Below are 27785 nucleotides of genomic sequence, written 5' to 3'. Positions count from 1 at the left end.
GTATAGCTTCCCTATTTCTCAGCAGTTTGTCCTGAATTTGGTGTTCTCAGTTGTGACCCAGAAAGGCATGCTTACAGCTGCTCCTTTTTTTTTTTTTCTTCTCCCTGTGGAGTTTGCAAATTCTCTGCTTCCTGGTAACTTATAAGCAGTTGGGTGGGAGGAAGGGGGCAATGTCTGGATCACAAGCCATTGCAAAGCAAGGACAATCTTTTTAAACAGCATAGCAATTCAAAATGACAGTGATGTGTCAGCAATGCTCCCAGTCTCACAGGGAATACTAAAAAACAGTATGTTCAAGAATATTTTAATTAAAAGTGTGTAACGGATACACAAACATTTGAACATGAATAACTAAAAGATTAAAGTGACTTGCCTAAAGTGACAGATGAAATTCATGACAAAAAAAATCAGGTATTAAACTCAGGTTTCTTGAATCCCAATCCAGTGTTTTAACCATAAGACCAGCCTTCCTTTTTTCATGCTTTGGAATATTCTTCACTAAAATTTACTTTTAGCGTGACAATTTTCCAATCACAGAACAAGATAGAATACTTAAATGTAAAAATTGCAAGTTTAATAATGGTTTACAAATATACAATATTTACATTTGTCAGTTTTACAAACCAAAAGCACAGTCTACAGGAGATGAAGACTTTGTGGGCCTTTGGCTACACTCAGCAATGTATTTATTTACAAAACCAGATAATCAAATAATTTTTCATAATGTCATAAGTGATATCAAAACATTTAAACTGAAAGCAGTTTTCTGTTGTGAAATGCCTACCAGCTTAACCACACACATTTTACAATTTGAACTCATTCTCCATGTATCACTGTTAAAACAGAGCTTCAAAATTCAAAACTCCAGTTCATCAGGTCAAGTAAGGAAGACTGTAGCATTGAATCCATCATGTTTAAGTGCTTTACTGGCCAAGGGTTACACCAAAATCTATTTCAAACTGAAAACATAGTTGTGAAGTTTCAGGCATTTGAACACTGAACTGATTAAAGCAGTTGTAGTACAATCTTCCACATTGTGTATTTAATTCTAATCACATTTAACCAAATGTAGCCATACCCATACAAGAGACAGCAGGCCAGATCATTAACTCAAAAAAATCTGTGTAATTCCATTGCAGTCAGTCAATGTAGCTATTTCTGATTTACACCATTTGAGGATCTGGCCTAGTAGATTCTATTTTTCCTACACAGTTTGATAATGGTTCAGTAAAGTAGCATTAGCTGCATTTTAATTAACCCCATAATACTTGTTTTTGGAAGATGGGTGGCATAACCAGGAACCCCTTCAAAATGGTAGCCAGGAAAACAATACCTCCAACTCTTAATGGAAGAAACAAAGAAGTGTCTTTTTCAGTATGTCTTGATCTTACAGATTAGCTATCTGCTATGCTAGGTTCTTTCTTTACCACATATATACTAGTCCATCACTTAAAAGAAGCAGACTGACAATGGACTCTCCAGATTGTATGTATTTCCACTAATTTTTTGATGGGTGGACTTGTTCTAATCAGTGAGCACTAACTTCATCTTTTGGAAGCTGAATTTTTAGGCTCTCATCTCCATGAGTTAGTTTCAAGTTTATTAAAACTAATTTGAGAACCACAGAGATATAATAAATGCACACACTAGTGTTTCAGCCTACTCACTTCATGGATTTAAAACAAAAATCTTGCTGATAAGTGAGAAACAAAGAAAAACAATAGAAACATGTGAATGAACTTTCTGCTGTATACCTTTCTTGAACACTTTAAATACTATTCACATGAATTTTAAACCACACAATTGCAACATGTGACAGTACCAGTGTGTACACGATATTGAACTCATTGTAATGGCTATTAAGACACTTGGAGGAAACTGTTGTTTACAACTGTAAACTGTTTTTATAATTTAATGAATTTAACATAGTCCAGCATCAATTTCTCATACAGAAGTAAAAAAGATCAAGATGAGGCATCACAGACAGAATTTTAAAAATGGTTCAGTCTTTATTACAATCATTTTCCTACCCAACAAATTAAATGGCAAAAAATCCAGACCAAATTCAAGTATCTTTGAGACATGCCTGCATTCTGGATTTTCTTCGAGCAAGAGCTTCTTGTTTTTTCCTTTCTATTTCTTCTTGAGAACATTTTCTGTTTTTCTGTTCTATCACAAATGCTGCAAGTATAAAATATGCATTAGGGGCCTTCAAACTTGTTCAGTATGTATTTTTAGTTGTCTGTCTTCAGTGTCTGAAGATAAACAGTAGCAACACACTGGACTGACAAATGAGGAATCCAAGTTAAAAAATGGCCTACAAAACATAGTTGATCCTCAAGGCAGGAAGTGGCAAGATATTGTATTGCTGCTGAAGGCTACTTACTACCCAATGTACTGGGAAGCAGACACTTGCTTAAAGGAAATTTTATTGCTGCCCTTCCAGTGAACTTTACAACATCAGAAATCAATATAGAGACTACAATGGGGTAAGAAAGTTAAGGATACTGGAGTGAAAGGGGCTCTAAATCCAAGTGGGTTAGGTAGAGATCCTGGTATCAGATTGTACAGACACCGGGGTCAGGTATAGTACAGGCATCAAACAGATAGGACCAGAGGGGTAGAAATAAGGTCAAACCCAACAGAAAAACAGGAGATGGGGACATGATAGCTAAGCATAACATTTTATGTGTTTTCCTATAGAACAGTAAATTAGCATGCACTAAAATCCTGGCCCCATTGAAATCAAACAAAAAATTCCCACTAAAGTCAGTATGACCAGGATTTCACCTATGATGCACAGCATCATCTATTTGCCTATTAACATAGCTTGGAATATGTGGCCTTTCACATTAGAGAAATAAGACAAAGGGCATAAAGTCAGTTAAGGTAACTACAAGTGTGAGTAAAAATATAAATACAAGTTTTGAGAGAGATGACTTGCCAAACGCTATACATATCTGTGGTTAAGGTCTCAGCACCAACGAGAGGGATGGTTGTCCTTTCAGTGAGGATGGGAAATTTAGGTTAAAATACAGAACTACCACCCAAAAAGAACTGAGAGCAATGCCACAGAGTACAGGATATTCTTGCCCAATTTCCTATATTTAATGACCAATGTATTCTGTCAAAAAGTCCAAACATTACTATCAAGAAAAGCTATTTATTCCTTGAGGTTAATGCTCCAAAAGGGTAAATCAGAAAGCGTTGCAGCAAGCAAATATAGTAATTCATACCAATTCCATGGTAAAAGGAGACAAGATTTCCTTGTTGTTAAGTGCTAATGTAATTGAAACATTCACTGGTCACTGTTTTGGAGACAGGCACTGTCAACCAATGACATCAAGGAGCTGAGGTTTCCATTAATTTTCTTGTATAGAACAGGACATATTCTAATAGTTTTTGGGTGGTGTGGCTTTTTGTTTGTTTTGTAATAGTTTCCAAGACTGCTACTTCCCACTTACCCACTGTCACAGGTATGAAAAAAGGAAGAAAAGGGCTGGAATATTGGACATAAAACAAAATAATCCATAACACTACTTGAACAAGTCAGTTGTTTGGCAAAGTACAGCTACCTCCAAATGCAGATGGTGTATGTTACAATGTGAGAGTATCAGGTATTTTTGTAGCTGTGATTTCTGAACTTCGGCACTGACGTGGTATGTTTTAAAGGTGAACTACAAACAAAACATCAGTTGTTCAGCTTCACCAAGATTTAATATTGAAAAGAAACTTCACAAAGCCATGCAGTGAACTAAAATCCTGAACTGACTGTTGGCTGGTTCCATGCCCAAGCATGTTTCCCTAGTAACTGGTTAGTGCTTACAGCAAGAAGCTTTGGAAAAGGCTGGGTAAGCTAAAATAGGCTTGGGGAGAGGGCCAATGATACAAGAGTCACACAGCTAGTCCGTTCCCCCAGCAGCAACCAGTAGAAACCAACTGACAGACTTGGGAACAGAAAGGAAAGTGTAAGTTTTTCAATTACATGGTGAATATCCCACTTGGCTGGCAAGTTTGGGCACACAGCAGATACTGATGCAGGCCAAGGTTTTCCCAAGTGACAAGTGACTGGGGTGCCAATTTTCAGGTGTCTAACTTGAGACACTTACATTCATGCCCTGAAAATCAGGCCCCTTTAAAGTAACCAATCTTTGGCACCCCAAAACAGCTATCCCAAATCAATAGTCTCTTTTAAAAAAAGTCTCAGTTCAAGTAAGTAGCATTTTAATTTGCAGTTCACATTTAAAATCAAACGTAAACGTCAGAGAACAGTGACCAAGAAATGATGAGACATTCTGGCAATGCTGAAATATAGTGTGTCCAGAAGTGTCATCAAGATACACTGGACTTATAGGTAGGATCAAGTATTTTGGCAAATAGTAAGTTGAAGGAAGGTTTCCAAAACAGATTTTCATTTTTGAAAGAGATAAAGTAAAAATGTTTATTTTAAAATTGTCTCATCATGCCTAGTTTGAGAAGACCAAATACTTAAGTTTATAAACAACATTTCAATACCATAAAGTTTGCTTTGATGTGATTTAACACCTTATCCCCCTCCCGCACCCCACTCAGGGCTTGTCTACATCAGAAAGTTGCAGCGCTGGTGAGGGAGTTACAGCGCTGCAACTTAGGAGGTGTACACATCTGCAGGGCACCACCAGCGCTGCAACTCCCTGTTTGCAGCGCTGGCCGTACTCCCGTTTTGTCTCGGGTGTAGAGGATCCAGCGCTGGTGATCCAGCGCTGGTAATCAAGTATAGTCACTTACCAGCGCTTTTCTTGACCTCCGTGGAATAAGCAGGTATCCCAGCATACCTGAGGAAGCCTCTGGTAATCAAGCTGGTCTCCTTCCCCGGCTTGCTCTCGCGTTCCCCGAACCCCGAGCAAGCAGGTCTCCTTCCCTGAGGTTTGCTGGGTGGTTCCGGGAACGCGAGAGCAAACCGGGGAAGGAGACCAGCTTCGCCGCGGTTTGCTCTCGCGTTCCGCGAACCACCCTGCAAACCGCAGGGAAGGAGACCTGCTTGTTCGGGGGTTCGGCGAACGCGAGAGCAAACCGGGGAAGGAGACCAGCATAGCCGCGGTTTGCTCTCGCGTTCCGCGAACCACCCTGCAAACCGCAGGGAAGGAGACCTGCTTGTTCGGGGAACGCGAGAGCAAACCGCGGCGAAGCTGGTCTCCTTCCCCGGTTTGCTCTCGCGTTCCCCGAACCCCCGAGCAAGCAGGTCTCCTTCCCTGCGGTTTGCAGGGTGGTTCGCGGAACGCGAGAGCAAACCGGGGAAGGAGACCAGCTTCGCCGCGGTTTGCTCTCGCGTTCCCCGAACAAGCAGGTCTCCTTCCCTGCGGTTTGCAGGGTGGTTCGCGGAACGCGAGAGCAAACCGCGGCGAAGCTGGTCTCCTTCCCCGGTTTGCTCTCGCCTTCCCCAAAACCCCTTGAAGCCGCCCAACAGCGCTGCAGTGTGGCCACATCTAACACCACTTGCAGCGCTGGTTGCTGTAAGTGTGGCCACTCTGCAGCGCTGGCCCTATACAGCTGTACTAATACAGCTGTAACAACCAGCGCTGCAAAATTTTAGATGTAGACATGGCCTCAGGTTAGTATTAAAAAAGAAACATACCTGTTGTAGACTCTGCCAGAGATTCTGAAAGGTGCCTCTTAAAAGGTGGCTTTTGATTAATTTTAATCTTCCCATGCAAAGGGATGTTCAGTTGATTCTTGCTTTCTTCCAAACCCTGCTGAGTAACTTTGATTCCAGAAGTGCGTCCTATACTTATACTTTTAGGATCCACATGAACAGCAACCTGGGAATTGCTAATCTTTTTAAATGTAAACTTTGAAGGCACAACTGACATTTTATTCATACAACTGTTATTTTGTATATTTCCTGTGTTGTGTGAAAGGTCTTGATTGCATCCTCCATTAAAAGTATTAGTACACCCATTTGTTATGTTAACTGGGCCAATTTCAGAACTGAGACTACCTGCAGGCACAGAATTAGACCGATACCATTTTCCTGGAACACTGTTTGTAGTATTTGCAGAAGCAGCTTTATTATAGTTTTGGGAATGGGTATACCTGTGTTGTATAGGAACATTTGCCATCACAGCTATAGGATTTGCAGAATTTGTACAGTTCACTACATTTCCAAATGTAGTTAATTTGTCTGTAACCTTTGAGGAGTTTGTACAAGGAGTACTCACTGAGCTGGTGTCCTGGTTGGCACTGATTTTTTGTGCCAATGGGTGTTTAGGCAGTCCTTTTTTAGATGCTGTGAAGCTGTTATCAGCATCAGATTTGGAAGTAATACTGGCTTCTTTTATAATCATTGCTCTTTTGTTTCCATGTTTAATGTCTTGGTTCTGAGTTTGTTTTTCTACATCATCACATACCTGACACAACAAATCATCATCTTCGCAGTTTGTGTCCCAAAGACTATCAGATTCACAAAACATATCTAAAACTTCATCAGGAAACTTAGGATCATTCCAATCATCAAATGATACAGAACATTTCTGAGGCATTTCAGCTTGTTTTAGGTTAGTCACACCAATACAGGTCACCACCTTCACTAGATCATTAGGCTTAGTGTTAGCAGAAATGGATGACTGAGGGAAAATATTGTGTTTGTTATTTCCATGTTTTCCAGTCTGTGTTCTATGAGGATTAGAGTGTATCAAGATGGAAGAGGATCCTTTTACCGGAAAACTAGTGGGACCACATTTAGGCTGAATGCATTCCATTCCATTCTTAAGGTCAGAGTCCACTGAAATAAGAGAAGTATGATCAGAAACTTTGTTTTGGGCACTTTTCCAAGTGGAATTTACTGCATAAGGTTTAACATCATGCTCCATATGTAAAAAACCAGCCTGTACCTTTGAATTTTCCATCTCGTTATTTGGTTTCTGGAAAGAAAGAGATTTTGCAGCATCTTGTATTGTTTTACTATTTTGTTTCAGAGGTGCATATTGAATACTGTTGGATTTGGATGAAAAACTTACACCAATTACAGAATTAGAAGTATTTGTTCTTTCCTTAGTTTTACTAATGCCACTGAAAGCATGTGTGCTCGGCTTTTTAGGAGCTGATAAAGCTTTTTCAGGAGTACTAATCTGCATTACAAAGGAATCATCTGCCAATAAATCAATATCCCAATCATCAAAGTCATCATGAGCTACTTCAGCAGGCTTACTAGAAATCAATGATTCTATCTTCGAAGATGTTAAACTTAGTTTTGGCAGCAAAGGAATATTCTTAGTTTCTGGAGCTGCAATCTGGTTCACACTTTCTGATGCACATGTTGAACCTTGCTTCTGGCATCTCTCTTCAGCAATGTGCTGCTTGGTTACTGTACTTTCCTTAAAAGTGTGCTTCTCCTCCACCAAGCGGCTTTTGGGGCTTTCATGGAAACTATTGTTTAGGGAAATAGTTGATAGGCCTTGGCTCAACTGTCCACTACATTTCTGGGTAGAGCAATCAAAAAGGGCATTAAGGGCCACTTCGGCCTCAAGGTCTAAAGACTTCTGGCTGCTAGTTTGACATTCTATAGCAGGGATGCCAGTGCTCTCTTGAACTGGCTTCAAGGACAGAACAGTAGGTGCTTCAGAATCTTCATCAAGGAATGACTGCAGATTTTTCATCTGTGCATCATCTTTATAATTATTTAAAGTCTCTGCCTCTGCACTAGTCTGAACAAAACCATTGCATTGATCATCTTGCTCCTTGACTGTATCTAGCTCTACCTGGTTTCTATCAAATTGCTTAGCTAGCTTCATCAGTTCCTCTTCAGTATTTTTTATTTTATGATCTCTAAATGGAAAAATAGAAAAAAAAAAAAGTAAAAAATACCAAAGAATACTTTGCAAAGTGAAACCAGTTTACTCTCTAGTTAAACAAATGTATCTACATAAGATATGTTTAAAAATCTCTAAATAAGTATAATTAATGTAACTGTCAAGATATATCCCTTTCCTGTGACCAATGATCATCCCATTTAAAAAGATTAAGGAAAGAATATTACCATGTATTGACCCTGCTAATGTACAGATTGTATTCATTAATCCCATAAATTCATGGATTCAATGAAATGCTGCTTCCTTTACATGAAAGCATAACTTCTTTGATATATAAGCTAAAGTGAATTAGAACTTACCGTGTACCATTTAATTTTGTCCTAGTTCGCACTTTTACTACTCCAGGTGTACAGGGAATAGCATCCTCACCAATCCACATCCCTAGAAGAGATCCCTCAGAACCGCCTGGTTTTTCATCCTGAACAAGTAAGATTAAATTGGCACTACTTAGCAATTTGATTTAAATTAAAGATTTCCCTACACACACAAGTTGCACTGGTTTAACTTAAATCCGTTTTAAAACAGATAAAACGGATACAAACCTGGCTATGAACTAAAAGGCACAAGCTAAATCAATATAAACCAGGTTTAAGCAAACGTAAGATTTCACACACAAAGTTGAACGAAATTAACTACACCAGTTTAAAAACCACAACTTTAATTAAAGTGCTGCAACTTTGTATGTGGACCTGGTTTAGGATATTATTGTATTAACAGGCAAAGTACCAAAGCGAAAGATTAGAATATAATATTCTGCAATGTTGATTTAGCAAACTTTATTTTAGTCTACTAATACAGCTACCTAAGATGTGCTCTTTGCTTACCTACTAAAACAGTGCAGACAAATTACAGAAATTAAGAAAATCATATTGAGGATGTCTCTTGAACAGGAGCAAGTTTTGAATTCTTCCATTACACCACTGTCGTCATACCAAGATATTTCAGATAAATAGGTAGTAATAAATAGAATTTAGAACTTAAAATAATATTGGTCCTGAGCTCTAAAGTTCAGATCTGCATCTGAACTCTCTCAGAGTTCTTAGGTATACAGATCTCTGAATATGATTCATGGATACTTATAAACAACAACAAAAAAGAATGAAGATGCAGAATTACTCTATATAAGCAAGAGGAAGTGACTTGAGTTTTATTGACCAGTAATGGAAAAGAGCTTTATTTTAGGAAAAAAGTGATGGTACCAGCAAAAGGTAATCCAAACACTGTCAAAAAGTGTGAATAAGAAGCCGTAGTCCAAGACAGGACCATAAATAGTGCAAGAGAGAGCAATAACTTACACCACAAAAAAGGGGAGGCACAATTAATTGTTTCTTTAATAATGATTTTGAAACACCAGACTGGAAGATTTTTTTTTCAAATATTATGCTATAGCTTTGAAATACAGAACCATTTTAAATGGTGTCAAATAAGTAGGCATGTTTTTGCCTGCTGAAGATTACATAATTGTGTCAGGAAAAGACAGATTTTCTTATGGGTCTTATGCTTCAGTAAAAGATGGCCCTGCTGTTAGAATAGCATCTTGTTTATTTTGTCAAATTCCAGGCTCTGGATGACAATTACACAGGTGCACTGGCATCAACCTGAAAACTGACTAGGATTACAAACACAGACATTACTAACTTTATCTACTAGAATAACCAAGCAATTTAATTATATCAATGCTATTGCACAGTCTTTCCTCATCTTAATCTTGTATGGTTCCTGCACTTTGCTAGTTGAAATTTCAAGATAATTCATATTTTATGAGTAAAATAAGATTGTCTTTTTTCCATGGTTAGATTGCTTCTTTCAACAAAAAATAAAAAGGAATAAGAGTGGAATGGCAACACAAAATGAATAAAGTATTTTAAATTGTTAACAGTTACTATATTTCCAGGATTTTGGATTTCCAGTTGAAACAGCAATATAAAAAGTTGACAAGATTAACAGTTGCTCAACTGTTACTATTTATAGTCAGTTTACATCAGTAAACTGGACTAAAATTCTGTACGTTAGATATAAACAAAGTATAAAAACGAAGTATTCTTGAAAGCCCATTCATGTTTAGCAGAATACTAAACAACTTATCTATGAATATTGCTTTTTAGAAATGTAACTTTAAGAAATCTAAGCCAGAAGGTATTCAGAAACTGGACCATCCTTTCATTTAATCTGATTTACACAAATAAAGTAACATTATGTACCTTTAGAAAAATGTTGGGAATATACAAAAGGATACAATTTATAAAAATGTTCAAAGGGAAATGGCAAAAATTAAAACAAATATGACATACAAATTTAAACTGACTTCAATTTTGATATTCTTTTTTTAATCTCAAAGTCTGCAAGCTCCTGCTTGCCACTGTCTTTTCTCTATTAGGTGAGCTACTCCTTCTAGCCAATTTACAAGATTAAATGTAAGCAGCCACATACTCACCTGGTATAAACTGTCTTAATAGAGCTATGTGAATTTACACCAGCTGAGGATTTAATCCTGAGTGTGCAACGTGCTGGCTATCTTATAACCACTAATTATGAGATACTCAAAATTCTAGTTTCAGACTTGTTTAAGATATGAATAATAGTATTTATCTTTTATTGTACTGTACTTCTTGTAACTTTGCATTCACAGTAAAGCAGCCCTCACCTCCTGAAGTACGCGCCGGGGAATACAAGGCCTGGAGAACTCCAGGCACTGAGCAAGCGTCAGGGGATCCAGCCAGTCTCCCTGACCATAGTCCAGGAGGTCTCTGACTCTGGTGACTTCCACCAGGACTAACCTCTGGCGCACTGAGGGAGACTCCACCACCTGCACACAGAGTAGGGGGTTGTGTAGAGGGGTTCCGGGAGGAGATCTGCTCCCTTGGTGGCCGCCACAGACCTGGTCACGAAGAGCAGTTTCCAGGTCCAGAGGTGGTCCTGATAGAAGACCAGCAGCCCGGAGAGGGCTTGCGGAAGGCCTCTTTGATGGAGATAAAGGAGCTGCCAGTCGTATCGGACCCCTTGGAAGCTGTGCAGGAAGGCATGTGCCAGTACACTCCACGTTGGACTACCTGCACCGTAAAGGAGCCTCTGCAGGGCCTGGAGGCAGAAGATGTGGACCTGAGTGCACAGGCACTTCCCCTGCCCCTGGAGGAGAGAGGGAAGGGCCTGGAGAACCCCTGCAGGGACCCAATCCTGGTCAGAAGAACTCCAGAATCAACGTTCAGAGGTTGCCCAGGAAGCCCAGGGCCAGGACCAGGGTGTTAAGCTGGTGCCAGAGCATGGACAGGACTAGCTGATTGAGCACCAGCGGCCTCCCTTGGAGGGAGAGGCACCAGAGTGGTCCTATCCATCTCCAGAGCCGCTCTACCACCTGCCCTCTAAACTCTGCCAGTTCTCCGTTGGAGACGGATGTGTGGCAGAAAGGTAAACATCAAGACAGAGCAGCGGACCCGTGCTCCACCGGATGGCCTGAAGTGCAAGTGGGAGGGAGCTCACCTGCCACCTGTCCCCAACCACCAGGCCAGAGGTCTTGACCCGGGCGCAGAAGGCTGCTGAGTAGATGGCCTGGCAAGCCTCCACCCGCACCAAGTCGCCCGGGACCTGAACCACGAGGAGAACATCATCGGCGTACGCCAACAGGACCAGCTGCAGCTCCGGCTCTCACAGTACCAACCCCATCGGCCTCCAGTGGAGGAGACAGAGGAAGGGCTCGATCACCAGAGTGTACAGCTGGCCTGAGAGGGGGCACCCCTGCCGTACTCCCCACCCGAGGCTGATCGGCTGGGTCAGGGTCCAGCTGAGCCTGACTAGACACACTGCGGAGACATACAGCACCTGGAGAACGGCTTCAGACTCCAGTTTGTGGGCTAACGCTCGTAGAGTGCCCAGGAGATACCCGAGGTCCACCCTATCGAACGCCTTCTCCTGATCCAGGGACAGAAGGGCAAACGACAGACCATCCCTACACCCAAGCCCCAAGAGATCCTGGATCAAATATAGATCATCAAAGATGGTATGGCTCAGGACAGTGTAGGTCTGGTTGGGGTGGACCACGTCTGCCAGCAAGGACCCCAGCTGCAGCAAGATGGCCTTCACTACGACTTTGCAGTCCATGCTGAGGAGTGAGATGGGATGCCAATTCCGAAGTTTGCGGGGGAGGGCTTCCGAGAACTCAGCCAGAGTGAGAGGCAGCTCTAGCCACTCTCAGTCACCCACGCTGACCGTTGGGAGTCCATCCCAGAGCGCTCTGCGTCAGGATCGGTCGGATCTGAGAAGAAAAGGTCTGCGTAGAAGGCCCTGGCTCTCCCGCACATCTCCACCAGATCCGTGAGGGAGGTGCTGTCCTCTGCCAGAAGGCAGGTGACATGCTTCTTGGCCCCCCTCCTTTTCTCCAAGGCGTAAAAGCGGGAGCCACGATCCATCTCCCGAAGAAGGTGGATGTGGGATCAGATAACGACACCTTGGGCCCGATGGTCCTCGAGGGCCCAGAGCTCCTCCCACTTCTCCCAGCATGCCCTGCAGAGTGATGGATCCTCAGGGCTGGTGGCAAGACACCTCTCCAGCTCTAATACCTCCCGTTCCAACTGCTCAATCACTGCATCCCTCCGTCGGCTGGCACCCCGGGTGTAGTCACGGCAGAAGAGCCAGGTGTGCACCTTCCCCACGTCCCACCACTGCTGCGCCGAGGGAAAGGCGTGCCTCTGCCCTCGCCGGGCCAGCCGGAACTCCCAGAAGGACGCCATGAAGCCCACATCCTTCCAACAAGCTGCTGTTAAAGTGCCAATGGGCCGGCCCCAGCCTCTCTGAGCAGAGAAGGTAATTTTTATATGGGTAATTTTTTAAACCCAAAAATCAAAGTATGAATTCAAAGATCTGACACAAAGAATCAAAATAGTCAAATGTTATGCTTGTGATTTTAAATTCAACATGACAAATATGCTAATGCAAATATTAGAAAAACTAAGAATCTCAGTCTTTTACTATGCAAAAGAGATTATGGAGACTATCCAACTGCCTTTTCCCCTGGTTTGTAGACATAGACAATTACAGCGCCATTTTTAACCTTTGATTTTTGCATAAAGTATAAAGTGTTACTATAGGAAATTATAATTACCTGTGGAGCAATACGATTAACAATATCTGAAATGTCAACTGTACATCTACTGGTAGCCTGTTTCTTTCTTTCATTACCTATAAAAGAAAAACCTTTGTATAAACTGTCAAACACGACAAACCCATTTCACATACAACTGCTAAATTCAAAATTGTATTAAGTGCTGTATCACAGTATTTACTGTAATGTCAATAAAAAGCCAGCCAGCCATACTAAGAAATGGCATTAAAAATGGATTTTACTGATAAAGAGTGCTTCTGTAGTGAAGAAAAAAAAAAGTTCAGACATCTACAGTGTACTCCAACTATACATTTCAAATGGCCATTTACTTTCTAAAAAGCACACTAGAAATAAGACCTCTTTGGTAGTAGTTACCTAGTTTGTGTGTAGTTGGCGAATGAGGATCCCAAAATATTTCTTGCTGTATATCAATATCATTGGCTGGAGAACTGAAGGTAGGTAACCTTGATCTGCTATTTAATCTCTTTGGAGTCTTATATAAACATGATTCTGTGTGAACAGAAAGTAAGATTTCCCATATAAGAAATTAGCACTAGTAAAAATATCATTGAATTTAATATCAAAACAGACCCCATGGATCAACTTTTATAACCTGCAAGATGAAAGAAATTATATACAATTATTCCTTAACTATTTTTCAATTTAGATGTAAACTAAATTTTTCATGATTACATATTAAGTTCAGACTTTGACTTGTCAGCTGCATTACTGCAGATAGAACAGTATATCCATTTTCAAGATGTACTGCAGGATACAGAACGCAAGATATTCAGCACCTAGCAGTAAGAATGAAAACTATCAAACAATTGGTCAAAATAGTGCATTGCACCACCAGTGGAATCTGATCATAAAAGTCATCTTAACCAAAGTGATACGAGATTTTTTGGTAGGACAGATGCTCCTCCCTCTTTTTTTCCCCCTCCACTGGGATAGGAGTTTTGTTACCTTACACTGTAGTGATCTCTGGCTACAATTTTACCCCCTCAAATCCATCAGCAGTCAGTCTAAGTTCTAACTTACCCCTGGAGACTGGCTGTGCACAGCAGTCCCAGGACTGGGAAAATGTTCTCCACCCCACTGCCCCCTGACACTGTGTACAGTTCAACCAAACCCCAAAATCTGACCCTATAGTTGTAACATTAAGGTAATTCTAGAGTGCCCTTTGTCTTGTCCTATAAGGCAGCTCTTATAATCCCGAATCACTATGCATTTTCACATATAATGGATAAAAACAGGTCATAAGTGTGTAAAGACAGCTTGCCATGATTAGCTATGACTCCAATGAAATAAGCAGAACAGTACATGAAGTGCAATTTGTTGCATCTGCCTTTTTTAAATGAACTTGGCAGTGTGAATGCAGCCTACAGATAAAGGAATTTTAAGAGACAGCACTACTAAATTTAAATAAATATATTTGATTTTGGAAAAGATGTAGTTAGAATTCAAACATTTGTCACCTCTTAAAATGAAGAAATCCTTAATCATTCATTCAAGTTTCAAATCCAAAAGGTATTAGCACAGAGAAAGGATTAACTTTTCCTGCAGGAAACATTCCTTTCTGGTTGATCTGGGTCAGTGTTGACAAAACTGGAAGGAACTGAATGTGCAGAAGGAGTGGGATTGGGAGAGGCGTGGAGGCACAAACAGGCCTCCCTTTAAAAAACATTAGGTCCCAATCCTACAAATTATTCCATGTGAGTTCTGCAATTGTATGAAGTTCTATTAAAGGTAATGGGGTTCTCTGTGAGCACAGAATACATTACAGGACCACGACCAAAGTTATTTAAATGTTTTCTCGCTTAGTATCATTAAACAACACTGAAATTGAAAAGGGGAAAGTATCTTGACTTAGAAAAGAGAGGAAAAAAAATAAATGGAACTTCAGCAGAAAATTCTATAGCTGCATGACACAATGCACTGATGAAAATAAGTCACCAGCAGTTAGATCACACACAGAAGTTTTTAATACTGGATTCCCTATTTGTACAGATGGGAATGTTCTGCTTAAAAACTGATGGCATGATCTGCTCCAAGACAACAGGGAGATACTGCTTATGTATTCATATATGAATTATAATAGAGTTCATTTTTTCCTGCAGTTGAGAGAAAGATTCAGAAGATAGATGAAACCTTTGGGAAAAGGGTCTCACATAACCAGAGAGTATGTGTGTTGTGCGACTGAACTTCAGTTACCCAGTTTAGGCAGCGCTGCAAATTACAAGTTTAGGTCTAGCCTGTAAATTTCTAAGACAATCCAATCCTCAAAACAAAAATGCTGCAAACACCAACACCAGTTTTTAACTTTTTTGTTTACAACAAATCCTTGTGCTTCAGTGAATTGCAGCTGTCTGGGAAATAACAAGGCTAACTGGGCCAGTTTCCCCATCAGTCAATAAGCTCTTTCAGAGCATCAGACCAAACAGAATCTTATAAGTTGAACCAAACTGATGTAATCTGAAAAAAAGAAGAGACGCCCCCCTCTTCTCAGGCCAGCCAACCTGTCTGATGCCTTATACACCCACCCCAGCCATTGCAGCGTGAAAACACCAAGCTTAGCAGTTACTGACTTGCATTAAACATACAGCACCTAGCACATTAGGGCCTGCTCTAGGTAGGGCAAGCCTTTGCACAGCTGACAAGTCAAGGTGTGTGGAGCATGGGGGCGGGGGTCTCTCCGTGTGCCCCAGGAAGCTTTAGGGAGTGGTTATTGCTTGTGGGGAATATGGTTGGGGCGCCCCTCCTGGGGATCCGCTCCCACAGGGTTCTGGGGTATCTCAAACTGGGGGAGCCCGTCTTTGCAGAGTGCTGCGCCGTATCCCCGCACCCTGGGGCGGGAAGCAGTCACCCCCATGCGGGGCGGCCGGCCGGGCTCCTCGGGCCTCACCCTCCGCCTTGTTCTTGCTACTGGGATCGGCAGCGGCCGCCGGCGCCTGCACCCCTCCATCTTCCGGGCCCCCAGCGCCGCTTTCCCCAGCAGCCGCCGCCCTCCGCCTGCTGCACCTTCCGCCGCCCCCCGTCTCCGGGGCCGGGGACCTGAGGCGGAGCTTGTCACCACCCTTCCGCCGTCTGCTAGCCATGGCGCGCGGCCCGCCGCCTCAGCATGGCGGCCCCCAACCGGCCGCTCACGCCGCCGCCGCCATCTTCCCCAGCGCCTCGAGCTCGCCCCGGCTCGGATTGGTCGAAACCAGCTCAGCTGGGGCCGTGATTGGTCTCGAGCGCAGAGAAGTGCGGACGCGGCAGGGAACTATAACAGCAAGCGAAGCGGCGGTCAATGGAAGCGGTTCCCTGTGCACAGTACTGACCCCCTTCACTGACCCCCATTACACCCCTCCCACTACTAGTTCACTACAGACCCCTCCCTACAGACTCCTCCCTTCATATCCCTCCCATTGCCCCCTCACTACACATCCCTCCCACTGCCCTCTCATTACACCACTCCCCTCACTACACCCCCCCCACTACTAGTTCACTACAGACCCCTCCCTACAGACTCCTCCCTTCATACCCCTCCCATTGCACCCTCACTACACATCCCTCCCACTGCTCTCTCATTACACCACTCCCCTCACTACACCCCCCCCACTACTAGTTCACTACAGACCCCTCCCACTGCCCCCCTCACTACAGACTCCTCCCTTCATATCCCTCTCATTGTCCCCTCACTACACATCCCTCCCACTGCCCTCTCATTACACCACTCCCCTCACTACACCCCCCCACTACTAGTTCACTACAGACCCCTCCCACTGCCCCCTCACTACAGACTCCTCCCTTCATATCCCTCCCATTGTCCCCTCACTACAGACCCCTCCCACTGCCCCCTCACTACAGACTCCTCCCTTCATATCCCTCTCATTGCCCCCTCACTACACATCCCTCCCACTGCCCCCTCATTACACCACTCCCCTCGCTACACCTCCCCCACTAGTTCACTACAGACCCCTCCCACTGCCCCCTCACTACACACTCCTCCCTTCATATCCCTCCCATTGCCCCCTCACTACACATCCCTCCCACTGCCCCCTCATTACACCACTCCCCTCACTACACTACCCCCACTACTAGTACACTACAGACCCCTCCCACTGCCCCGGCACTACAGACTCCTCCCTTCATATCCCTCCCATTGCCCCCTCACTACACATCCCTCCCACTGCTCTCTCATTACACCACTCCCCTCACTACACCCCCCCACTACTAGTTCACTACAGACCCCTCCCACTGCCCCCCTCACTACAGACTCCTCCCTTCATATCCCTCCTATTGCCCCCTCACTACACATCCCTCCCACTGCTCTCTCATTACACCACTCCCCTCACTACACCCCCCGCACTACTAGTTCACTACAGACCCCTCCCACTGCCCCCTCACTACAGACTCCTCCCTTCATATCCCTCCCATTGCCCCCTCACTACACATCCCTCCCACTGCCCCCTCATTACACCACTCCCGTCACTACACACCCTTCCACTACAGACCCCTCCCACTGCCCCCTTATTACACCCTGCTCCCATCATGACAGACTCCTTCCCTCACTACAGATCCATCCCACTGCCCCCTCATTACATACCTCTCCTTTACCGATCTTGGGGTTCATTAAATAACAAACTAGTGAATGAAACTTTATTAAAACAAACTAGAAAGCATCTCTGGTGAACTGCTGCACGCAGCCGTATGGTATTCCCAGCCCCATGGGTGCCAGGTTTGTATAATTTGTAGTGGTGCCCAGAATGGGTCCAAGCAGAGCTGTCCCGACCATAGGATGGACTGGGGCAACTGGCCTGGGCCCCGTGCTTTGGGGAGCCCTGCCCTTCGGGGGATACAGGGTCCAGGCAGAACTGTCCCGTCCATAGGACGGACCAGGGCAACCACCCCGGGCCTCGTGCTTCAGGGGGATGTGGGAACCAGGGCAACTTGGGGGTTAGTGGGGGGCCTGGTGCTGCAGCAGTGAGCGACCTGGCCCCACCTACTCTGCTCCGTTCTGCCCCGCCCTGCCGGCTCCTGGCTTGGCTCAAGGGAGGGGGTGGAAGCCAGAAAGAGGCGAAGTGGAGGCTTGGGGGAAGGGGTGGAATGGGGGTGGGTCACTCACTCTTGCCAGTACCAAGCCCTGCACTAACCCCTAGGCCACCCTGGACCCTGTGCCCTCCCTGAAGCGCAAGTCCCCACAAAGCATGGTAAGTTGAAACATTAGTGGAGCTGGGCCCACGTTCCTAAATATTGGTGGAGCAGGGGCACCACGGGCCCATATAAATCACGGCCTATGCCCAACACCTGCCTCTGGGGCACATCTCCAAATGCCTATGTTCATAATAGGGTCCCTTATGAAGGAGCATGTCTAAATTATAATCGTCTACAAACATATCTTCAGAACACCCCTCACTACAAACTCCTTCCACAGGCATTCTTTTCACTACAGATCCCTCCCACTATCCTTCCCCTCACTACAGACCCCTCCCTTCACTTTATTAGGAATCATATTGTGTGTAGTGATTTGACTAGATCTCTCTTAGGTATTTTAAGGTACCTGTTATCTAAGCACTTAGGAAATAGGTAGAGGTATTTAGTGGCTGGGTGCACTAGCTTTGCTAGTGTGAGCTCAAATTTTAGATTGCCAGCTGTGCCCTGTGTAACTGTGGTTCTCCAGTGTCTAACCAAGCCAGACAGTGAGTACGAATGTTCTTACTAAACAAGTAAATTTCTTGTAATGTCTTGTATGTCATACATCACAAGCTGGATACTTCTTTGTGACAACTCTTCCGACCCCACCTCTACTGCCTGCAAAAAATTAAACCTGAAGTATAAGCATATCTACCAAACATATAGTTCAAGGAATAAATTGCTTGTATTTTGGTGTAATGTGCAGTTAGGATTTCATTTAATCAGTTTGGAATAATCTTTTTAAAAGGATCAATTTCCTTATAGTGCAAAACTAGTGGGTGTTAATTAAGGGTCTGGAATATGAAAAGTTTAAAACCTTTAAAAGAGTGATTTCCCCAGCACTGGTTGGGTAAATTGTGAATGCTTCCATTCCAACCCTATGCCCTAGGCGCACAATGTTTTTTTCCCAGTTCTCCAGTCTCATGAGCACAATTAAAACCAATGGAAAGCTTTTAAGCAGAGGAAAAATAAGTATTATATATCAAATGAAAAAACATGTATTATGTGTATGGTTAAGGTTGCATACTTAATTTCAAAAACTTGGGACATTTAAAAGGTAAAGTTCTCAGGACAACTCAGTTACATTGCACATAGTGAATATAAAGTGGGGCCAAAAGTTTTTTTTATTTTTATTTTTTTTTAAAAAAGGTTCCTAATGTTAGGCTCCAAAATCTATATTTAGGCATCTAAAATAAGGCCCCAGTCTTGGAATCAGATCTATATGACAGACACAGGCATAAATCCAAAGTAAAGCTATTTAAAATTTTTTTGGTCCTCTGCTTTAGCATATCCATTTTTAAAATCCATTTTGCTTCATATGGGTGCAGAAGTTGCCTGTGTGGCTCTATTAAGATATACATTGAAAATATGTTGCATGCTTTTTGGTTTGGAGAAAAAAAAATGAGAAGATGCTCTATATACCTTAATATGTATTAACTAAGGCTATCAAGAGATTAAAAAATTAATAGTGATGAATTGTGCAATTAATTGCATTGTTAAACAATAATAGAATATCATTTATTTAAATATTTTGGATATATATTTTCCAATATAATGATTTCAATTACAACACAGATTACAAAGTATACAGTGCTCACTTTATATTTTGATTATCAGCATAGAAGCATGTTTTCTGGAATGATGGTCGAAGCATGAAGGGGCGTATGAATGTTTAGTATATCTGGCACGTAAATACCTTGCAACACCGGCTACAAAAGTGCAGTGCAAATACCTGTTCTCACTTTCAGGTGACACTGTAAATAAGAAGCACTCAGCAGTATCTCCCATAAACATAAACAAACTTGTTTGTCTTAGCAATTGGCTGAACAAAAAGTAGGACTGAGTGACTTGTAGGCTCTAAAGTTTTGCATTGTTTTGTTTTTGAGTGCAGTTATGTAAAAAAAAAATCTACATTTGTAAGTTACATTTTCACAATAAAGAGATTGCACTACTCTACTTCTATGAGGTGAATTGAAAAAATACTATTTCTTTTATCATTTTTACAGTGCAGATATTTGTAATACAAAATAATAATGTAAAGTGAGCTCTGTACATTTTGTATTCTGTGTTGTAATAAAAATCAATATATCTGAAAATGTAGAAAAACATCCAAAAAATAATAAATTTCAATTGATATTCTGTTGTTTAACAGTGCGATTCATCATGATTAATTTTTTAAATCACAATTAATTTTTTGAGTTAATTGCGTGAATTAACTGCGATGAATCAACAGCTCTAATTTGAACCCAAGCACACCTTGGGGGGTTATAATTTGCAGCTATATCAAAATGCTGTCAGAAGCAAAAGTTATTTACTGGAGGGTGCAATAAGTTGAAGGACACTGTTTTGCTGTATATTGATATCGTATTTTGCAGAATTACAAAAGAATCTGGCAAATTGAGACTGTTAATCCATCAATCTGAAAAGTTTTACCAAAAACCTTGTTGTCTCACCCCACTTCTTACTGACCACCTAATGACTACTGCAGAGTACTATAATGAGGTTGTATTACTTCATTCTACAGTTCATTTACTAGTATATGCTGAAGTATTGTCACAATTAAAACTAAACTACTCCTGTCAAATTAAATGAGCACTGTGAATTTTCTGATGCAGTTTCCTTGATTCTCACCCTCCCGTAGTGTTTGTTCACTCACTAGCTAATTCACAAAATGTGATTATTCACATTGCATCTATTAGACATTAGTGAGGTTTTACTCTTACAGTAAAATGACTTTAAAAAGAAAATGTCATGATGTACAACTTGTTCTGCATGAGTGATCTTGTTACATCAGTCTCAACATATGCAAAGTTGAGTGTCAAAGAATTGGGGATGGGAGAGGGGAGGGATTCTTATGCAGTAAAGCTGAACAGGTCTATGAAGGAAAAAGAGTTTCCTAATGAATCAAAGTAGCATGTGTATATTACTGCACTTTGAGAAATCAGCTCTGAGCCTGATTCTGATTATTCAGTTAAGAAATGTAGTAGTGGGAGTCTGTGATGTTGAAAGGTTTCTCTGTGGAGTGATAGCCTCAAGGAGGAAGGAGTTTGAGTTTCCTTGTCATGATACCAGCAGTTGGTTCATGGCTAATTGTGGTAGGGCTCTGTTCCAGGGAATAGCAACAAAATCTTAGAGCTGTGCTGCTAAATTCTGAATCCTAATTCTAAATCAAGAGGGATAAATAATGGAGGCAACTGAATGAATAATAAAGTTATGTGAGTTTTAATAGTGTGCTGTCTGAGAACTTTTAGAACATTTTTTACAAGAGACAAAGAAAAGATTTTAAGGATCTAAAATAAAAACAAATAGACTTGAAGACCAGAGGGGTTTCATAATGAAACCCAAAAAATACAACATGAACCTTGAAAATATGAGTGGAAAACATCTTCTTGTCTAAGATGCTTGTGGAAAAGAGCACAGAATCTTAACTGAAAATGTTTATGTTTTTAAGGCTTATGAGGAAAGATGTACATGTGATAAGTGCAGTATTTCAAAATCTTCTAACAAATTAAATTAGTCTAATTAACAAAGGCATGACAGTGACTTCAGATTATAGCTCAGTTTCCATTGTAAACCTGATTTTGACCTTCACAGACCATCTAAATTTGAAAACACCCCAAATCCTTTTATTTTCATATAACTTCTGAGGGAGATAGAATCATAGAATATTAGGGTTGGAAGGGACCTCAAAGCAGAACCAATTCCCAGGCAGATTTTTACCCCAGTTTCCTAAATAGCCCCCTCAAAGTTTGAACTGCCAGCCCTGGGTTTAGCAGGCCAATGTTTAAACCACTGAGTTTTCCCTCCCCCGAATTATGGTGTTGCGTTGGCCAGAAATTGAACCCAGATCAACTGCTTGGAAGGTAGCTATGCTAACCACTATACCACCAATGCAAGATTCTGAAGTTGATTTGACAGACTAATTCTGCAATATAAGATTTTGAAAAAAATTGATGTCAATTTCACTTTGTGAAAAATCTTTTAACTTCTTTTGTAAAAATATGTTTAATCTAGTTAGGAGCTTCAGATTTTACCCAACTTTATCAGAATGATGAATAATACATTTGTGTAGATGTTAACTCTGTAGATTTGTGAAACCCTTACTGCTCTGCCTGATTTGAGCAGAGGTCACAAACTTCACCACAGTCCAGGGTGAGTTTGAAAGCCACATCAGACAAACCACATAAGTTTAAGGCAAAGTCTGTTCGTGCAGTTCATGGTGTATGTGAAGTTTGTTCCTGTCTATCTTAAGACTCTCTAAGGCACCTGTCACTTTCAGACAAATAGCTCATTCAGTTTCAAGGGGTAAAATACTGGCTCTTGAATTTTGTGATTGACATCAGTAGGGTCAGGATTGCACCCACGGAATTATATACTTTGCTGGCAGGGAACTTGATTCAGACATTATATTGTCTTTTTTCATAGAGCAGCTTGTATTGTTTTATACTACTGTATATCTATAACTATAATAAAATATGGTCTCGCTATTGCAAAATAAAATATAAGCTAAAGCAAATGTCCACATGTCAGTTCTGTTATAAAATACTGGCTTTACCACATAGGATAAGATTAGTGTCCAAAAACAGGCTACTCATTCTGATCTTCCTGATTCTGCTCTCTCTCTCTAACCTTAAGGCCAGATTCATTGCATGGACCTAGGGTTGCCAACTTTCTATTTGGATAAAACAGAACACCTGAGGCCCTGCCCCTCTCACTACATTCCCCTCCCTCAGTGGCTCTCTCTCCTGCACCCTCACTCACTTTCACTTGGCTGGGGCAGGGGGTTGGGGTGTGGGAGGGGGTGAGGGTTCTCACTGGGGTGTGGGCTCTGGGGTGGGGCCAGAAATGAGGGGTTCAGGGTGTGGGAGGGGGCTCTGGGCTGGGGTAGAGAGTTGGAGTGTGGGAGGGGGTACAGGCTCTGGGCTTTCGGTGCAAGCTCTGGGGTGGGGCCAGAGATGAGGAGTTTGGGGTGCAAGAGAGGGCTGCAGGTTTAGGGGGGGCTCAGGGCTGGGGCTTTGGATTGGAGTGTGGGCTCAGCTTGGGCGGCTCCCAGTCAGCAGCACAGCAGGGGCACTAAAGCATGCTCCCTGCCTATCCTGGCTCCACCCTGCGCCCGGGAAGTGGCCAGCAGGTCCAGCTCCTAGGTGGAAGGGCCAGGACGCTCTGCGTGCTGCTCTTGCCTGCAGACACCGCCGCCCCCACAGCTCCCATCGGTCGCGGTTCCCAGCCAATGGGAGTGTAGAGTCAGTGCTCTTGGTGGGGGAGGTGTGCGGAGCCTTATGGCCCCCTACGTACGAGCTGGGCCTGCTGGCAGCTTCCGGGGCACAGCATGTTACCAGGACAGGTAGGGACTAGCCTGCCTTAGACCTGCAGCGCTGCCGACCGGACCTTTAATGGCCCGTTTGGCAATGCTGACCGGAGCCACCAGGGTCACTTGTGACCGGGCCTTCTGGTTGAAAACCGGACGCCTGGCAACCCTACATGGAGGCCTCAGTAGTTTTGTAGCATTACTAGGCACTGCAGTCTTTGATGCTTACATGGATCCAGTGTAGTTATAAACTATTTGGTTGGCCACCTAATGCCTCCTTAAAGGTATGATTCTGCTCTACCCCACTTCCTTCCATATATGATCATCAGCTTTTAGGGAGTAATGTCAGGGGAGACAGTGTCTCCCTAAAGTACTAGCAGAGGACAGTTTTTCCCTGCCTCAGACCTGGGGAGAATGAACTGTATTGCTGAAAACTGAATCCAAAACAGAGTGGGTCAGCTTGTAAGAGATATCAGGCTAAAAAACCTCCCTAGATCAATTTTGGGCAGAGACAAGAGAGAGACTCCCCACACCAAAAATGTTGTATTTTTCATTTTTTAACTGCAAGAGGAGGAACTCAGTCCCTTCTGTCATTATTTCAAAAGGCTTCAGTAACCTATGTAGATCTAGTGACAGGTTAAACTCCATGTAGGGGAGCAGACAGCTTATTGCCATGAACTCTCCACTTTCTGTCCCCCTTCCCCTCCGCAACAGTTGCAGCACTCACCTGTGGAACAGGTGCGGATGTAACTATCATCTGAGATGGTCACAACCTTTAATCTAACAACACCTCTGTGAGGCAGGACAGTGCTGTTATCTCCATCTTATAAATATGAAATCCAGGTACAGACAGACAACGTGACTTGGCCTATCGTCACAGGAAGACGATGGTAGATTAGGGACTTAAACTGAAGTCTCAGGCCAATTCCTTAAACACAGGACCACCCATCCTCATCCACTAGTGAACTCATTGTTTCCAAGGTTGGTTAGCCTGCCACATAAAAACTTTATGAAGCTCTCTAGGAGCTTTGTGTTTCTTAAAACAATGTACAGCTTGCTGTTAGTTTCCTCCTTAGTGAGCAACACGCAATGGGGTGATCAAACTTGCATACTGAGTGTCAGTGAACCAAAGGAGGTTGCTTGTTTGTGCCAATTTCTCTTTTGTTCTTCTCCCATCCTGGATTTGTGTATGCCCATCCTCCTCCAGGCATAACCTTTGTTGATAATTGGTCACTACCATGTTATATACTGGGTAGAGACAGATTATAAATCTCTTCTAATCACGTTAGACCAAAATTATTTCGTAAACACTTGCTAGAGTCCATAAGCAGGATAGATGTTTTTCACACATTTTGTACTGAATGCATAATTAGTCACACTTCATATTGATGTTCTATTTATAGTTTATAAATGGTTAATAGATGGCTAATAGCTGTTTTAATGAATAGTTATCAGCAACATATTGGCTTTTTATGACTGTCCCTTTAATCATCTATAACACCTTCCACTGATGTTCTTAGAACCATCTCAAATAAATACATATCTCTAATATGCCTATAACATCCATTAATCCTGTATTAACCATTTATAAATAGAACCTAACATTACGTGTGATTGTATAATCTAAACAGGCTACAAACCAGGAAAATCTCTAGATTATGCAGATACAAGGCTACCAGTAAGCACTCTTACCCAACAGCAAATATTGTATTATAACAGATGTATAGTACACACCATTTTAGAAATGTCATTTGCCTGCATCAGCATTTAAAATAATATACATTGTCCCACTTCAGATAAAAAGAAAAGAAAACCTGTATGAAAGATCTGGAAAAATGGTTACTTTCTGGAGGTGTTTTATTAGAAAGTCCATGCTGTTTTAGTCAGCGTAGAGACTGTGACAGGTTGCCGCCACTTTAAGATACCACCTGATGTGCTGGGATACCACTGAGCTTGCCTGTTCTGCCAGCCAGGTCACCCTTTTTACCTGTCTTGCTGAGCCAGGCTATTAAGCATCCTCCAGCACACACATAGGCAGGCCACACCCAACTGCAGAATGACACAGACACAGAGATCAGCTCTGGGGACTCAGCACTCAAGTGTCCACCTCCCTTGGGGTGCAGACCCAAAGGTATATTATGAAATTCACCTCCTCCCTCAATGAGGAAGAAGGTGCGCACAACCTCTTGCCCTTCTCCCCTAGTTATGAATTGCACAAACGGAGTTATATTGTAAACAAGAAATATGTTTATTAACTATAAAAGACAGATTTTAAGTGGTTAAATGAGTAGCAAACAGAACAAAGCAGATTACTAAGCAAATAAAACAAAACACACAAACTAAGCTTGTTTCACTAAAGAAATCAGTTAACATTTTTATCTGATGAAGTGGGTTCTAGCCCATGAAAGCTTATGCCCAAATAAATTTGTTAGTCTCTAAGGCAGTGGTTCTCAAACTAGGGCTGCTGCTTGTTCAGGGAAAGCCCTGGCGAGCCAGGCTGGTTTCGTTACCTGCCGCGTCCGCAAGTTTGGCTGATGATGGCTCCCACTGGCCGCAGTTGGTGCTCCAGGCCAATGGGGGCTGCAGGAAGCGGTGCGGGACGAGGGACGTGCTGGTTGCCCTTCCCACAGCACCTATTGGCCTGGAGTGGCGAACTGCGGCCAGTGGGAGCCGCGATTCGCCGAACCTGCGGATGCAGCAGGTAAACAAACCAGCCCGGCTTGCTAGGGGTTTTCCTTGAACAAGCAGCAGCCCTGGTTTGAGAACCACTGCTCTAAGGTGCCACAAGGACTCCTTGTTGTTTTTGGTTACAAATAATAATTTCTCACCCTAGATATTGTTGCAGGCAGATTACAGAAAGTCTTGAAAGGCAGCTGCACTGGTCTCTAGCTTGAGACCTCAGGTATTATTCCTCACAAGCTAGATGCCTTTCCAGCTTGGGCTCAACACTCTCCCCCTCCCAGTTCAGTTCTTGCTTCCAGGTGTTTTTTCAGTGTCTCTTTGGGTGGGGAGGCAGAGGAGAACCCCAATGACGTCACCCTCCTTCCTTATATAGCTCTTGTGTATGGTGGGAACCCTTTGTCTCCCTGTGGAAGAACACTGGTATTCCAAGAGGTGGGTTCAGTACCAGGTGACTCAGACCCATGTCTCTGCAGGGCTGTAGCAGCCATTACTCGTAGGCTGTCTGGAGCGTCCACAGGAAGACTAAACTCTTTCACAGTCCATTGCCTTTGCTAATGGGCCATTAGCCCTGTTTGGCTTTTCCATTGTTGTACCTGAAGGGCTAGTTGACACCCAAAGTAACACATTTGAAATACAGATACATAGTCAATATTCCTAACTTCAGATAGAGAAATGATACAGGCATACACATTGGATAATCACATTCAGTAAATCCTAACCTTTCCAAAGATATCTTACATGAGCTATCTTGCATAAAGTATATCTCAGTTGTGTCATATTCATATTATAAGCATATTTTCATAAAGAATATGAAGTGAAACGTCACAGAGACAAGGAAACTTACAGTGATAAATCTTATCTATTTCATGTAACAGAGAGTCTAAAGTCAGTAAATAGATGTATGGTGCCAAATCATTTCTTTCTTTCTTTCTTATTCAGGCTGGCTGAAAGTGTGGTAATTAATATTAAGGGTGAATAAGAGAGAAACAATTTTAATCTTTAATGGCATAAAATAGCAGCCCTTTTATATTTCCACTAAAACACTAACAAATATTTTCAAAGCTATCAAATATTTCCAGTTAGCTACCAAACGCTTCTGTAGTTGAATATGACTTACTCAGACATTGTCTTTGCAGTCAGTACTGCTGGCCATGGCACAGTACATCAGAGAAACTTTGCCAATATTTATTTAAAATGTTTAACTTGCTCATTATTGAATTTAGTGGCATTTTGCACTATGTGCTGGAGACTTGGGGGCCAATTCTCCATTCTGGTTGAGCTATGCTTATGAATGGGAGGAGACAGCAGATGGAGAGTTGGATTCCAGCTGAGACTAGAAGGTGCTCAACAGCAGGCTCTGCATACCTCCTCCCCCAACGTTTGTCATAAGTTACAACCTGGAATCATTACACTTCTCTATATCACCCAGGGAATCCCCTTATGTATCAGAGGGTAGCCGTGTTAGTCTGGATCTGTAAAAGCAGCAAAGAATCCTGTGGCACCTTATAGACTAACAGACGTTTTGGAGCATGAGCTTTCGTGGGTGAATACCCACTTCCTCAGATGCATGTAATGGAAATATCCAGGGGCAGGTATATATATGTGTGCTAGCAAGCAAGCTAGAGATAACGAGGTCAGTTCAATCAGGGAGGATGAGGCCCTGTTCTAGCAGTTG

At 42.6% G+C, this 27785-nt stretch overlaps 1 protein-coding gene across 1 annotated transcript; it reads right to left on the bottom strand.

The window, feature by feature from the left end:
- Positions 1–288: 288 nt before the first annotated feature.
- On the bottom strand, positions 289–16220 carry ETAA1 (ETAA1 activator of ATR kinase). Its single transcript, XM_050952047.1, has 6 exons — positions 15848–16220; positions 13318–13452; positions 12943–13019; positions 8147–8265; positions 5615–7803; positions 289–2181 (listed from the first exon to the last, which is right to left on the bottom strand). Exons 1-6 carry the CDS (start codon positions 16038–16040, stop codon positions 2066–2068), a joined length of 2829 nt encoding a protein of 942 aa, XP_050808004.1. The 5' UTR covers positions 16041–16220; the 3' UTR covers positions 289–2065.
- Positions 16221–27785: the final 11565 nt, after the last annotated feature.

The sequence above is a fragment of the Gopherus flavomarginatus genome, chromosome 4 (assembly GCF_025201925.1).
Source record: "Gopherus flavomarginatus isolate rGopFla2 chromosome 4, rGopFla2.mat.asm, whole genome shotgun sequence".
Lineage (NCBI taxonomy): Eukaryota > Metazoa > Chordata > Testudines > Testudinidae > Gopherus > Gopherus flavomarginatus.
The sequence above is the reverse complement of the archived record's forward strand: the minus strand, read 5'-3'. Positions and strand labels throughout refer to the sequence as shown.

Excerpts from the sequence above, each read along its gene's own strand:
- ETAA1 (XM_050952047.1), bottom strand. The coding sequence starts at position 16,040 with ATGGCTAGCAGACGGCGGAAGGGTGGTGACAAGCTCCGCCTCAGGTCC. Across the intron at positions 7,804-8,146 it reads ACAAAATTAAATGGTACACG|AGATCATAAAATAAAAAATA; the intron begins GTAAGTTCTAAT and ends TTTTCCATTTAG. Across the intron at positions 2,182-5,614 it reads TCTGGCAGAGTCTACAACAG|CATTTGTGATAGAACAGAAA; the intron begins GTATGTTTCTTT and ends TTATACTTGCAG.